At 32.9% G+C, this 13,538-nt stretch overlaps 1 protein-coding gene and 1 long non-coding RNA gene across 10 annotated transcripts in view; one reads left to right on the top strand and one right to left on the bottom strand.

The window, feature by feature from the left end:
• Nucleotides 1-6,109: 6,109 nt before the first annotated feature.
• The window catches only part of LOC136025271 (octopamine receptor beta-2R-like), a 148,674-nt gene continuing 141,245 nt past the window's right edge, over nt 6,110-13,538 (bottom strand). For all 8 annotated transcript variants that reach the window (XM_065701138.1, XM_065701133.1, XM_065701140.1 and 5 more), the window contains one exon: nt 6,110-7,485. In XM_065701138.1, coding sequence (XP_065557210.1) covers nt 6,188-7,468 — 1,281 coding nt within the window. In that variant the 5' untranslated portion in view covers nt 7,469-7,485 and the 3' untranslated portion in view covers nt 6,110-6,187. The remainder of the gene's footprint in view (nt 7,486-13,538) is intronic.
• The window catches only part of LOC136025272 (uncharacterized), an 87,964-nt gene continuing 87,804 nt past the window's right edge, over nt 13,379-13,538 (top strand). For both annotated transcript variants that reach the window (XR_010617050.1, XR_010617051.1), the window contains exon 1: nt 13,379-13,506. This is a non-coding gene — a long non-coding RNA (uncharacterized LOC136025272). The remainder of the gene's footprint in view (nt 13,507-13,538) is intronic.

Below are 13,538 nucleotides of genomic sequence, written 5' to 3'. Positions count from 1 at the left end.
AGGAAGCAGCCCCTTTCATATACGAAGTAAATTTCTGTTCGTTTTAAGTTTTAATGTGGCTCCTTACTTTCAGTTAAAAAACTTGTTTTTTTTATTTAATTCATCAAGAATCGATATTCTTTATATGAAGAAGCTGTCTTCTCCTTAGCTTCTTACTCTTTGCTGTGAAGTTTGGCTTTTGTCCACACTTTTAAAGAAAGTTTGTAATTGGAAAAAAAAGATTTTTCAAAGCACTAAAAGAAACTGTTCTTTTATAAGCGAGGTGCTGAGAAGGGGTCAGTCCCCCTTATATAAAGAGCAATTTCAATTTTATTTAAGCTTCAAACTTGCTCCTTACTTTAGTGGAAAAACCTTTTCTGTTTGTTTGATTATATTTGATTAAATTGTATCGATAAATAGTTTGAAATCTACAAGGCACAGGACAATGGAGGTTTATCAGGTTTAAACCGCCCCCCACACACCCAAGTTTATGGATGACTTGTAAAAACGCAGAAAAAAGGCATACAAACAACTTTTTGATGCAGTTTTGGAGTTTATTTTTTAAACCCCTCCCCTTCTAAAAAAATTGTCCCAAAACAAAATATTTGATACATCTTTGTTTTGTCTTTATAAATTATGTTTCTTTTTCTTTATATGAAGTTATTTCTCTAGTACCTACTGCATTTTTTTTTTTTTTTTTTTTTTTTTTTTTTTTTTTTTTTTTTTTTAACCGAGGTCTTTGTAGCTTTTCTTGCGCCTTGTGGTTTATTTAGTCGATAGACTTGAGAATATCACTTTAAAGTCGGCCAGAAGACAATAAGCTCTCTTTGAGCCCAATTTGGGGTTTAGAGGGATTAAAATTTATAAAGTATGAAACTAATACCCAAGGGCACAATATAGTTTTAAATCAGTGGGAAGGAATCAAACCTGTATCCTAAGAGGAAGAGCATTAAGGGGTTTTTTAATCTATAGAGAAGGTTATAACTTGCCTTTATACAGTCAAGAGTCACGTCTTTTAGTGATTTTAGGGGGGGTTAATCTTGACTACCTTCCCAGGGCTTATTCATTAAAGGAAATTTCCATTATTGAACATAGATTAGGTGCAAGCTATTAAACATTTATTACATACCTGGTTATTAGCAACCAGCTACGAATCTTAATATCAGCTGGCAATGGGTGCTCATTATAAAAACATTATTCACCTGCATTGAATAATACAACGACTAAAATAATAAATTTTAGTTTCAACTGCTACCTGTTACAAATATATGCATTAATTCCACCATGTTTAACCATAGGTTATCTCACAACAATGATATTCATGTTTTTTGTAGCGTCTTAAGAAAAACCTTAAAAAGGCTCACAAACAAAGACGCCATTTAGTAATGAGACTTATTCTTAGCCTAGTTTAGAGAAGTAGCAAAGCTATTGTTGCAAAAAAAATGTTGTTTTGACAAGGAATAGTACGATCAAAGAATAGGAGGTCCAATATTTCATAGCTTTCCCGAAGGAGGGAGATGTGGTATTGTAAGATACAACGATACTGCTCAGTGCTAAACGAAAATGGTAAATTTTTCAAACAGTTCATGATAACGAACTGTAGTAAGGAGCGACCCGGCTCAATAGTAGCCGAAAATAAATTGATACCAATAGTTACATCAAAAGAATCGATTTTTAATGCTGATTTTAAATATGTAAGTTTCATCAAGATTAGTTTTACCCATCAAAAGTTACGAGCCTGAGAAAATTTGCCTCATTTTAGAAAATAGGGGGAAATACCCCCTAAAAGTCATACAATGTTAACAAAATCACAGCATCAGATTCAGCGTATCATAGAACCTTATTGTAGAAGTTTCAAGCTCCTATCTACAAAAGTGCGGAATTTTGCATTTTTTTTGGCAGAAGACAGATCACGGATGCGCGTTTATTTGTTTATTGTTTTTGTCTTTTTCTTTGTTTGTTTTTTTTCTCAGGGGTGATCGTATCGACTCAGTGGTCATAGAATTTCGCGAGAGGGCTCATTCTAACGAAAATTAAAAGTTCTAGTGCCCTTTTTAAGTGACCAAAAAAATTGGAGAACACCTCAGCCCCCTCCCACGCTCATTTTTCCCAAAATTCACCGGATCAAAATTCTGAGATAGCCATTTTGTTCACCATACTCAAAAAACTTAAGAACTATGTCTTTGGGGACGACTTACTCCCCCGCAGTCCCGTGGGAGGGGCTCCAAGTTGCAAACTTTGACCTGTGTTTACATAAAGTAATGGTTACTGGGAAGTGCACAGACATTTTCATGGGGGTTTTTTGGTTTAGGGGGGATATTTGAAGGGGGTTACGTGGGAGGATATTTCCATGGAGGAACTTCTCATGGGGGAAGAGAATTTCAATGAAGAGGGCGCAGGGTTTTCTAGCATTATTTGAAAAAAACAATGAAAAAATAAATATGAAAAGTTTTTTTCTACTGAAAGTAAGGAGCAGCATTAAAACTTAAAACCAACAAAAATTATTATGCATATGAGGGGTTTATTTCCTCGTAATACCTCACTCTTTATGCTAAAGTATTTTTAGTAAATTCAAATATTTATTCTACGGCCTTCGTGATTTAGAGGTCATTCTTAAGGAATTGGGACAAAATTTAAGTTTTAGTGTAAAGAGCGAGGTATCGACGAGGGGTGAACCCCCTTATATACGCAATAAAAACATACGAATATAGAAGTTCGTTACGTAAGTTAATTCGTAAGTTACGTATATATTGTACCAAAGAAAACGTTCGCAAAAAGTTAAAAAGTTCTAGTTGCCTTTTTTAGTAGTCAAAAATTGGAGGAAAACAAGGCCTCCTCCCTCACTCCTTTTTTCTCAAAATCTTTCGATTAATTGCAATTAATTAATATGCAAATTTCGTTTTAATTATTTATGTGCGGAGAGCTAAGATCAAAACATGCATTAATTCAAAAACGTCCAGATATTAAATTTAAAAAAAAAGTTTTTTTAAATTAAAGTAAGGAGCAGCATTAAAACTTAAAACAAACAGAAATTACTCCGTATATGAAAGGGGCTTTTCCTCCTCAACTCCCCGCTCTTCACGCTAAAGTTTCTTACTGTTTTAAAAAGTAGAGTTGAGAGAAAGAGTCAAACTTTAGCGTAAAGAGCGGGGTGTTGAGTAGGAAAAGACCCTTTCATATACGGAGTAATTTCTGTTCGTTTTAAGTTTTATTATTGCTCCTTACTTTAATTAAAAAAAAACCTTTTTTTTTTATTTAATTCAAATAAGAACGATTGAACGAAATCACTTTCTGATTGTCAATTTACGTATCTGATTGACGTTGAAAAGTCATTAAAGTTTATCCTACAAAATTAACTGCTTTAAAATTGTCTGAAAAAGACATCAATTGTATATTTTTTCATTGTTTAATCAGGAAAGTCTCAGTCATTTTGAATATATGTTTTTTAGTTGGAAAGCAATTTTTTTCCTAGTCTATTCCGAAATAAAGGGGAGTCAAATATTTGCTCAAGGCTAAGACTAGGTCTTTACGTGGACACCAAAAGTTCCAATTGCCAAAGCGATACTCAAACCGTTCAGAAGATACCTTAGATGCACAAATCTTCCGACCCATAGATGTATAGAACCCCAGGATGTTATCTTTCGGAGTTTCAAATTTAAGAGAAGTTTCAATCGTTCAAGAAAATGATAACTGCCAAGCCTAGCCACATATAGAAAAAGGAAAACTTGTTTCCAACCGCCTCAAGTAAGGAAAGTTTTTCCGAAGACTAAAATTCAGGCATTTGAAATAAGAAAGCTAACCACCCAAATAACTAAATAACTGCTTTGCCGAAAAAGGCTGTTAAATTTAGCAACAGTTTGGATTAACAAAATATCTTAACAGCCAATATACTTATACAATAAACGTATCCATCCCCTGAAAAAAATATTTTTTTGAGTAAATGCGTAAACTAGCAGCACATTTGACATCTTCTGGGTGTTCCAGACTTATATTATATTTATTTAGTTATCTTTTAATTTAGCCATTTACGTTCAAAATATTGTGCCATTGCAATTTAAATTACCCATAAACAGATACTCCACCTCAAGATTGACACCTTGAACTAGCATTTGGATGAAAACTGTTTTTGACACTCAAGCCAAATAATAGCCGAATAAAAAAAAACAATTTTTTTCAGCTGAAAGTAGGGAGCAACATTAAAACAAAAAAAATATTCCATATTCGAGGGGGTGGATTACCGCAAAAGATAAACTTTAGTTCGCCTTTGTGCAAATTAAGGTTTGCCTCCCAATATAAGAAATATTATCCATTTGTTTTAGGTTTTGGTGTTGCTCCCCACTTTCGGCGTAAAATCTTTTTTTGATTTAATTTCTGGCCGTTTTTCACATCATGCTAGGATACCCTGCCCCCACTTTCCCCTAGGTGAAATTTTTACCTGGGGACTTTCCCCTGCAGGAAATTCTCCTCGCAGAAAATTTCTCTCCTCCAAAAAAACTGCTCTCCCCTAGAAAATCCGGATATTTCCCAATATCAAATACTGTTTGTGAACAATAGGCAAATTGCACAACTTACAGCCTGTTCTCCAGATACTTAAGAGGTTGATGCCAAGGCCTTATTTATTGGCCCTTCTAATTATTCTGAATCAACATGTCTTTGGGGAAAAAGAGGACTTGGAGGTGGGCTAGTTACACTCCATTCGTTCTGGCTACTATAAGAGGGCAGAAGAACTCCCAATTTTCGTTCGAATGAGGCGGATAGAAATATTATAGGACCATTGGTTCTTTACAACCATCCATGAGGTAAAAAAAAAAACAAAAAAAAAACAACATTAAATTAAAACCAACCGTTGTTCGTCCTTTTCTATTTACTTCAACGTCAAATATAATTAAAGTACCGGGAGCTCGGTGAAAGTTGTTGTTATCCCTTGTTAAAATAATTAAAAAAGTTTTCGAAATTACCAGCTGCCGAGCCCCGGCACTTGGCTGGCTTCTATGTATATATTCTAACTGTCGCTTGTCTTTTAACCGCAGGCAATTCGCTGTCTTTTAATGCTAAGGGTCTTTTCTAAGATATTTAATTATTAACGCAAGTCCGATTTCTAACAACGATGTCTACTAAGCTTCAATTTTTGGTTTTCCTTCTTAAGGTTATTGACTTGTTGTAATCTCATGTTAAAATATATTAAGTATTTTTTCAACTACTAGTTTTTTGCTCTTTACGCAGTTCAATGTCATTTCATGCTGCATTCTCCTTAAAAATATTTTATTATTGAAGCTAGTTAAGTTTCTAACAACGATATATACGAAGCTTGAAACTTTTGGTTTTCTCTTTTAAGGTTTTTGAATTGCTTTAATTTCTTTTCAAAATAGAGAATCATTTGTAAAATCCAAATTTTCGTTTTTTATGCCTTCCTACTGACATTATTTAACTGGTTGCTTTTAGACCTGTAAGTATAATCACCTAGCGAGTCAATTTTATCTAACAAAAAACAAACTAACTCTAAAATATACAGGTATTTTTCTATTTTAAATTAAAACTTTAAAATTATTGCTCTGGCACCGTAAATATTTTAGCAGTTTTCATAGTAACTTTAGTGACTCTGAACTGAACTGAATCTTTTCAAAGATATTTTATTATTGATTCAATTCCGATTTTTAACAATAATTTCTACTAAGCTTCAAACTTTTGGTTTACTTTTTCAAGGTTTCTGAATAGTTGTAATCCCTTGTCAAAATTTATAAAAATGTTTTTGCATTTACTTTTTTTCTTCTTTTTTTCTTCTTCAGTTTTTTCTTCTTCAAGCAATTTAATGTAAACTTCTCCATGCATAAAAATCTTCAATTTTTTACATGAGTCTGACAATGTCATTGCAATACTAAGGTGTACAAAAATAACGTCACTCTTTTTTTCCAAAACTGAGGCTTTTAACGACTTTCCTCAAACTTCTGATCTATATAGATCGTTTTTTGGCCAGAATATAACAAAAGATACAGATTTTCCCGAAAAAATATCGAACCGTTTTCAAGAAAAAATATATACATATACAACTATTCCTTACTTATAAAGATAGTATAACAGCAATGGGTTACCGACAAAAAAGGTTAGAATAATGTAAATTATCAATAAAGGCTCAAGTTTGACATGTGTATATAATTTTCAAAAGTAAACTACATAATTCTCAGCATTTTAAAGCCCTAACACTAAAATATCATAGTTTAGCTTCATCGATTCCTCGACTTAAACTCGATGTTTCAACCATTAACTCAATCTTTTTTGTGTCAACACTTAAACTTCTATTGCGTCTTATTTCACTATTTTCAGCAAAGTTAATTCTAATAATATTTCTCTGGTCAATGTCCCGTGTTCGTTCGACGCAAAAAATACACAATAGGGTTCGTCTAAAGGCTTCTCTGAAATCACGATGAAAGTAGGCATATATGATTGGATTTAATGTAGAGTTAAAATATCCGATCCAAAACAAAACATCCGTTAATATAGGTGGACTAAAGCACTGTTGACCACAAAGCGACATTGTAATATACCACGTAAAAAATGGAAGCCAACACAAAATAAACGCTCCCATAATTATACCCAAAGTCTTAGCAGCTTTATGCTCTCGTTTTAATTTAGAAAGTCGTTTATCTTTTAGCGGCATTAATTGGAGGTCACTTCCATCAACCTCAGACGTTTTGGAATTCTTTTTAGAATTAACAAGCGGTGGTTTTGGATAGCTTGCAGGTGATAGATTATCAACGTCATTGACATATTGTCTCTTTAATACTTGGGCTGTGTCAGCGTCCTTTGATAGAAGTTTCTCTTGGTGATTTGCCATTCTATAAATCCTATAGTAAGTGAACAGCATTATTGAACAAGGTATCCAGAAACTCATACTAGAACTAATAATTGCATATACTCTATTCACAACAAACTCGCATTCCTCTAAATGGCTTAGTCTATGTTTCAAATGTTCTTCAGTCGTGTACCAGCCCAGAAAAATAGGCAAAAAACTTATCACGGCTGGCCATAACCAACAGTTGATTACCATAATTACAACCTTTTTTCGTGTTATTCTTTGCAAGTATAATAAAGGCTCACTAATGGCATAATAGCGATCAACACTAATGCAACACAGATGTAGAATGGAAGCAGTTGAAAAATATACATCAAAGCTATTCCAAGCATCACACATTCGAAAACCGAATAGCCACTTTCCATAAATTACAACACTTGCGTTGAAAACCATTGCTACCAGAGCAACAAGGAAGTCAGCAAAGGCGAGTGATACTAATAAGTAATTAGTGATGGTGCGCAGCTTTCTGTATCGACTGACACTAATAATTACTAAGAGATTTCCGAAGACACTAGCAATTATAATAGTTCCCATTAGAATGCCTTTCAGGATCACGATAAGAGTATCTGACATTATCAGTGCGAGAAAATCAACTCTGGCATTCCCTTCGGTATCATTGGTTCCGGTTATGTTGTCCATAGAATCATTAGAACACCCTAAAAGGAAAACAATATCATAGTTCACTCTTAAAAAGATGGATAAAGAAATAAAATACATAAATTATAGGAATTAGTATTAGTCGGATGATAATAAAATATATTTTCAAATAGGATATCATGTCAATTTTTCATTATGGGACAAAATACGGGGGATAGGCCTAGCATACCAAATGGAGTATTTTCAACATGGGCACTGGCAGAGGGGCAGGGGGAGGCCATGGCCCCCTTGAAATTTGGGAATATAAAGTAATTATGAGGAAAAAGGAATGAGAGCAGAATACGGTAAAACCATGAAAAAATGTGTGTTGCCCCATTGTTGGCTGCCTGTCAGTAGATTTTGATCCTTAATAAGGAAAATATAAGTTCTAATTTGTGACTGAGTGACCCCTTTCCAGTTTTCCACTAAGAATTTTTCTATATGATTTGGTTGGAGTAACAAAAAAATTCTTCATAATAATGAACGGGAAGTAAATAACGATCCTTGTCAATAACGAAAGCATAAGAGCCTAACTATTGATAACATTACATACAAAAATTAGCTTTTTATAGTGATCCTAAATATGTATTTGTTTGTTAGTAATTAGGGCAGTTATTAATACACAAAAAAGTTCGTATATTTATAGAAAACGCAAGGAAAAGAACTTAATAAGGGGCGATTTCGGTAAAAATATGCCATCAACTTTTGCTTGCATTGCAAGATTACTCATGAGCTGACATATGAAGCCACTATAATCAGAAATGTATCCCCCTGAACGGAATGCTGGGAATTCCTGTATCTCCCCCCTAATCAGACACTTTTTTTGTGTTTTATTATCATTTTTTCCAGGAGTGATTTTGTTTATCTAGTTATCACTTTGAAAAAGATTTCATTTTTTACAGTTATGAAGTATAAAGGTGTCAAATATAGCATTTTTTTTTTATCCAAATTAAATTAAAAATACTGAATTAAAAAAAAATTATTTTATTTTCTTAATCTTAGTTTAGATATTTTACTTTGAACATACTACTTTGATAATGTGTTACTTTTTACAAACACTGAGTCTAAATGCATTAAAAATTTTGGTGTGCTGGGACTTTATTTCTTAGTTTTTGTAAGTAGGCTATTGGTTCGTGTATTTTGCGTAATTACTAACTTTTTTCATTTTTTTGTACTTTTTCTTTAATTGGCATACTTTTTCCATTGTCTTTAGAAAAAATATTATTCTCTAAGCTTCATTAAATAAAAGAGAAACTAGTTTTTTCAACTGAAAGTAAGGAGTTTACGCTTAAATTGATTCAACACTTAAATTGAACAGAAATCATTATGTATATGAGGGGGGTTGTCCCTCCTCAACACCTCGGTCTTCACGCTACAGTTTCTTGTCACTTAAAAAAAAAGTTACTTATTGTTCTAATTAAACGACCCTTGCGTTTCAGGATTCGTTTTTAAAGAATTGGGAAAAAATTCAAACTTTGAATTAAGAGCGAGGTGTTGAAGAGGGGGAAACCCCCTCATATGCGTAATAATTTCCGTTTATTTTAAGTTTTAATGTTGATCCTTACTTTAAGTTGAATAAACTTGATTTTTTATTTGATATCTGATCTTTTTTCAATAACACCAGGATATTCAATGAACTCAATTCAATTCTTGCGAAAATTTACCCTGGACAATTACCTTTAACATCTTCACGCGTAAAATTGAATCGGTAAAGAGAAAGCAAGACATATCAAGAAATTTCGTATAGAAATTCTGACAAATTCACTCAGTGCAAAAGGGTTCTTTAATATGCTGAATGTGAGGGTGTTATTTTCATTCAAATTCCAGAACTTATTGAGGGTCTTTATCATTTTTTTCCGGAAAGTGGAAAAGGTTTTTCCACTAAAGTAAGGAGCAAGTTTAAAGCTTAAAATAAATTGAAATCTCTCTTTATAAAGGGGGGGGGATGACCCCTTCTCAACACCTTGCTTATTAAAGAACAGTTATTTTAGTACTTTCAAAAGTCTTTTTTTCCAATTACAAACTTTCTTAAAAAGTGTGGACAAAAGCCAAACTTCACAGTAAAGAGTAAAAAGCTAAGGAGGAGACAGCCTCTTCATATAAAGAATAATCTTATTCAAAAAGGTTTCAAATCTGTCCCTTACTTTCAGTTGAAAAGTCTTTTCTTTTATTTAATTTCTGATTGTTTTCCAAATCATACCCATTCCAAACCAAGATGCAATTTGAGGTACCGGTCCCTTTAATCCCTGATAATTGCTTTTAAAATGTGTAAATCAATAATTGTTCGTTGATTAGTACCGTCCTACGTTAAATTTGAAATTTCAATTTTGGATAAAATTTGGATATACTTCAAAAATTGGCGATGAATAGAAATTTTGGTAAAAAAAATCCTTCTTAATATTAATACTAAAGAATCTCGATTTGATGAATAGGAGTAGCCTGTTATGATTGGATGGATGGAAATTCTGTGACACTTTTGATCTTTTCAAACAGTTCGTGGTAACGACTTGTAGTAAGGAGCGAACCAGATCAATAGTAAACGAAACTCTAAAAAACGGAATCATTAACACTAAAGCGACTGAATAAAATTTGTCGTGTTGGCCAGTTCGGCTTTAAATCTTTTAGTCGTAAATGCTTTCAGCATGAAATAACAGAAACTTCAGGAAAGGTGTGGGGCTTTAAGATGGGTAGTATTCTTATATACATAATCATTTATGTCTGCTTTTAGGTTTATTGCCATCTTTTAATTTCGTTTGTAAAAAAGCATGTTCATTTTTTTACTCAATAAATAAAAGATGGATACCGTGGTTTCCACTTCTCTGTTTAAGTAATTTTTTTTTTTTAGTAACGATTGGTAGCCATTAGACATAGAACTCCCTTAGAATAGCTTTCATAGAGTACTTTTACGCATGGTGGGTTTACTTTGTCGCCATTGGACTCTGATAAAGTTTACTCAACCCAGATATACTCATCAGATGGCTTAGAAATTTAGCCACCCCTGTCTAGATTTGAAACATATACTCCAGTGTTTCATCCGTGTTTAAATTATCAGTGATTTTGATCCCGTGCGAATAAGTTATTAATAGTTCTTTTGTCCTTTCTAAAGAAAGAGATTCAATTTAAAATAATAATTGAGAGAGTCTAAAGATTTAGGCACGTATTCGTCATAAAAAAACAAATATTAACTTTTAAACGCAGACATTAATCATCTATTGTTTAAATGTTAATGCTGGAGTAATTGTTTGGCTTAGTGAAGCAACGCATTGATTTAACTGTTCGAGAATATGAATGTCATTTATAGAGGGGCTACCCACTTTCAAAAAATCCTGCATACTATACGCAAGGTTAGCGTGGCGGAAATGCGCTGCGTATGGGGGAACAGGTGACAGTCGAAGATGTACGCCAGGTGACAGAGGTTGAGTGAACCCTCATGATTTATTGTATGTATTATACGCATTACAACCAATTAAAAATTAAAATAGTGACTACAATCAGCAAAAAAACAAAAGCTGGAAAAAATGACTTTAAGCAAACAAAATAAAATAAATCTACAAAGTTAACTGAAAGACGAGAAATTCAGCGTTTCTAAGACAAAAACACATTGATATAGATATACGGTGTATTTAAGCTTTGCAGAAGTTTTATTTTCTTGATTATTGATATCATTTGGGCTATTTTCCAACGAACAGTGACAAACTATGTGACACAAATTGCCAAGGTTTACCTGAAGATTTTTTTTTTAGAAAAATTATTAAATTTTGAAAATGTTTAAATTTTATAAGGTTATGGACACTTTGAAAAATTTTTGTGATAGCAAATTAAATAATTACACTTTAGTTATCTGAATTTGAATCAAGTTAAAGTTAAAATGGATTTCCTTAGCAGTAAATTGGATAAGACATTAATAATTTTTGACGCATTGTATTGTTAATATATGTTTCGTAGTTGTTTGTTTTACTTGTTTTGGCTTAAACGATTTATCTCTACTGCTAAAATTCCAAACACACAAGCTAATGATCTACCAATAACTATAGACAAAATAGAAAGAGGATGAGAGCAAAGAAGAACAGCTACGTCCCATTATGAATCCTAAATTGAGTGTATAATCCTTATTCTTTGCGTGCGTTCATAGAGAGAGGGGGCGGAATTGCCCCCCCCCAAATGTTTTCAATTATCAAAACAAGTTTAAAATTGCTTCGGCTTGCATAACTACCATTTTATTACAAGGGCAGAGTCGGCATTCTTTCTTTCTTATAACGTCAATAAAAAAAAACTCCCAAAATTTTACTGATTTTCCACTTTTTTAACTTTTTTTTGGCACAATAAAATGGTTGAATTTTTCTTTTCTTCCTTTTCTAACACACAAGTGACAAGAAAGTCGGCAGCCTATTGGCCCCGATTAGCCCACGTACAGCTTTTAGCAAAGAAAATAGGACTCGTTCCTATTTATATTTACCACATTAAGAGAACCGTGTACAGGTTTTATCACAAATATTGGTGCAAAGGGGGAGTAATTTTATGAAGTATACGCTTTAAAAGTGTTAAGCAAGGATATTACCTTGAAAACACAATCTTGAAAAATTATGAACTAATATCCAACATCCATCCCATCTCTAAACTCTTAGTAATTGTATTATCCAAATTGGTGAAGATAACCAACTAATATCAGCACCAGGGGCGCCAATTAACAAAAATGCAGGTTAGACAAGGAAGTTTCCTAATCCCACTTTTTCAGTTTCAGGATACAATGGACCCTCCTTAGTCCATCACCAAATGTGGCACCTCCAATTCGTTCCAATTTACATGGCTTCGAATATTCTCCATAAAATTAATACAGATGCTTCATGCTTTCTTTTAAAAGAGGAGGACTACCCCTTAAGCAAGACGCTAGAAAACAAGAAAACTGAGAATTCAATTACTGGGGAGAAGGGATATTTTATGCAATTGACTTACTGGAAAGTAATTTCTCTTGTTCTCTTTTCTTTTATCTGTCTAATTCGTCCAGAGCTATTAAAATAAGTTTATGAGGGGGCAACTGTTTTTGGTTTATTATTAATAAAGAAATGAAGCGAAAAGCGTGGATTTTTATCCTATTATTCTGATTTTAACACGAGTGTTGATTAATTTCAATAGTAAAGTGTTCAGACGGATTTCATAAATAAACACTTGAGATTCGATTAGAACAGAAAGAAGTAGTAGAAATCCTTTAGAAAGGAGTAGTAAAACTAAAAGTCCTCATGTGAACTTTGGGGAGGCTACTCCATAACAGGTAGAGTTTTTATTTTAGTTTTTATTAGAAACACTAGCGTTGTAAACCCATGCTTTTGCCACTTTCCTTAATAATAGGATTAGCTTAATATTAATATTAGCTTAATATAATAAGGAGCTTTTTATTCAGCTTTTAATATTTTTCAGCTTTTATTTAGCCTTTAGCTTTGAATATTAGCGTTTTATTCTGCAGACCATTTGCTGTTGATAAATTATGGATGTGAAATTGGTCTCCAGTTACCGTTGATCAAGCTGATAGTTATTTCGATGAAGGGTTAAAAACTGTGGCTGATGCGTCAAATAGGCTATTATTATTTTAGTTTTTTCTTTTGGTCACTTCCAATTGCGTAAAACATTTGATTAAAATTTCAAAACACCATCCTACTTTTTCGTTGGTTCTCGAAAGACCTTGTTTTTCTAATATTTTCCAACTGAGATTTTTTCAGAGATTCTACAAAATCCCTGAAAGATTGCTTAATTTCTATAAATTTAGATAAGAGCAAATAATTTTTCCAGTAAAGTCTCAATTTTACACGCAATCCTGGTTCGATGATTGACCCAAATGTACTTTAATTCCAAACACGAAGAAAAATCAAAACAAATTTGATCTGTCTTTTAGATTCAGTTATAATTTGAGCTCTTTGATGCGTAGTCATCTCTTATTTAGTTTTTGGAAGCCTATCCGGCTCTACATACAAGGATTGAATCGTGAGATGGTTTTGTGGTTAGCCTGATCGTTGCAACCAGGTTGGATTATAATGAGAAACATACAGGTCATATAATCTGGTTATCTTTAAACAGGAGC

Source organism: Artemia franciscana, chromosome 3, assembly GCF_032884065.1.
Source record: "Artemia franciscana chromosome 3, ASM3288406v1, whole genome shotgun sequence".
Taxonomy (NCBI): Eukaryota; Metazoa; Arthropoda; class Branchiopoda; order Anostraca; family Artemiidae; genus Artemia; species Artemia franciscana.
The sequence above is the reverse complement of the archived record's forward strand: the minus strand, read 5'-3'. Positions and strand labels throughout refer to the sequence as shown.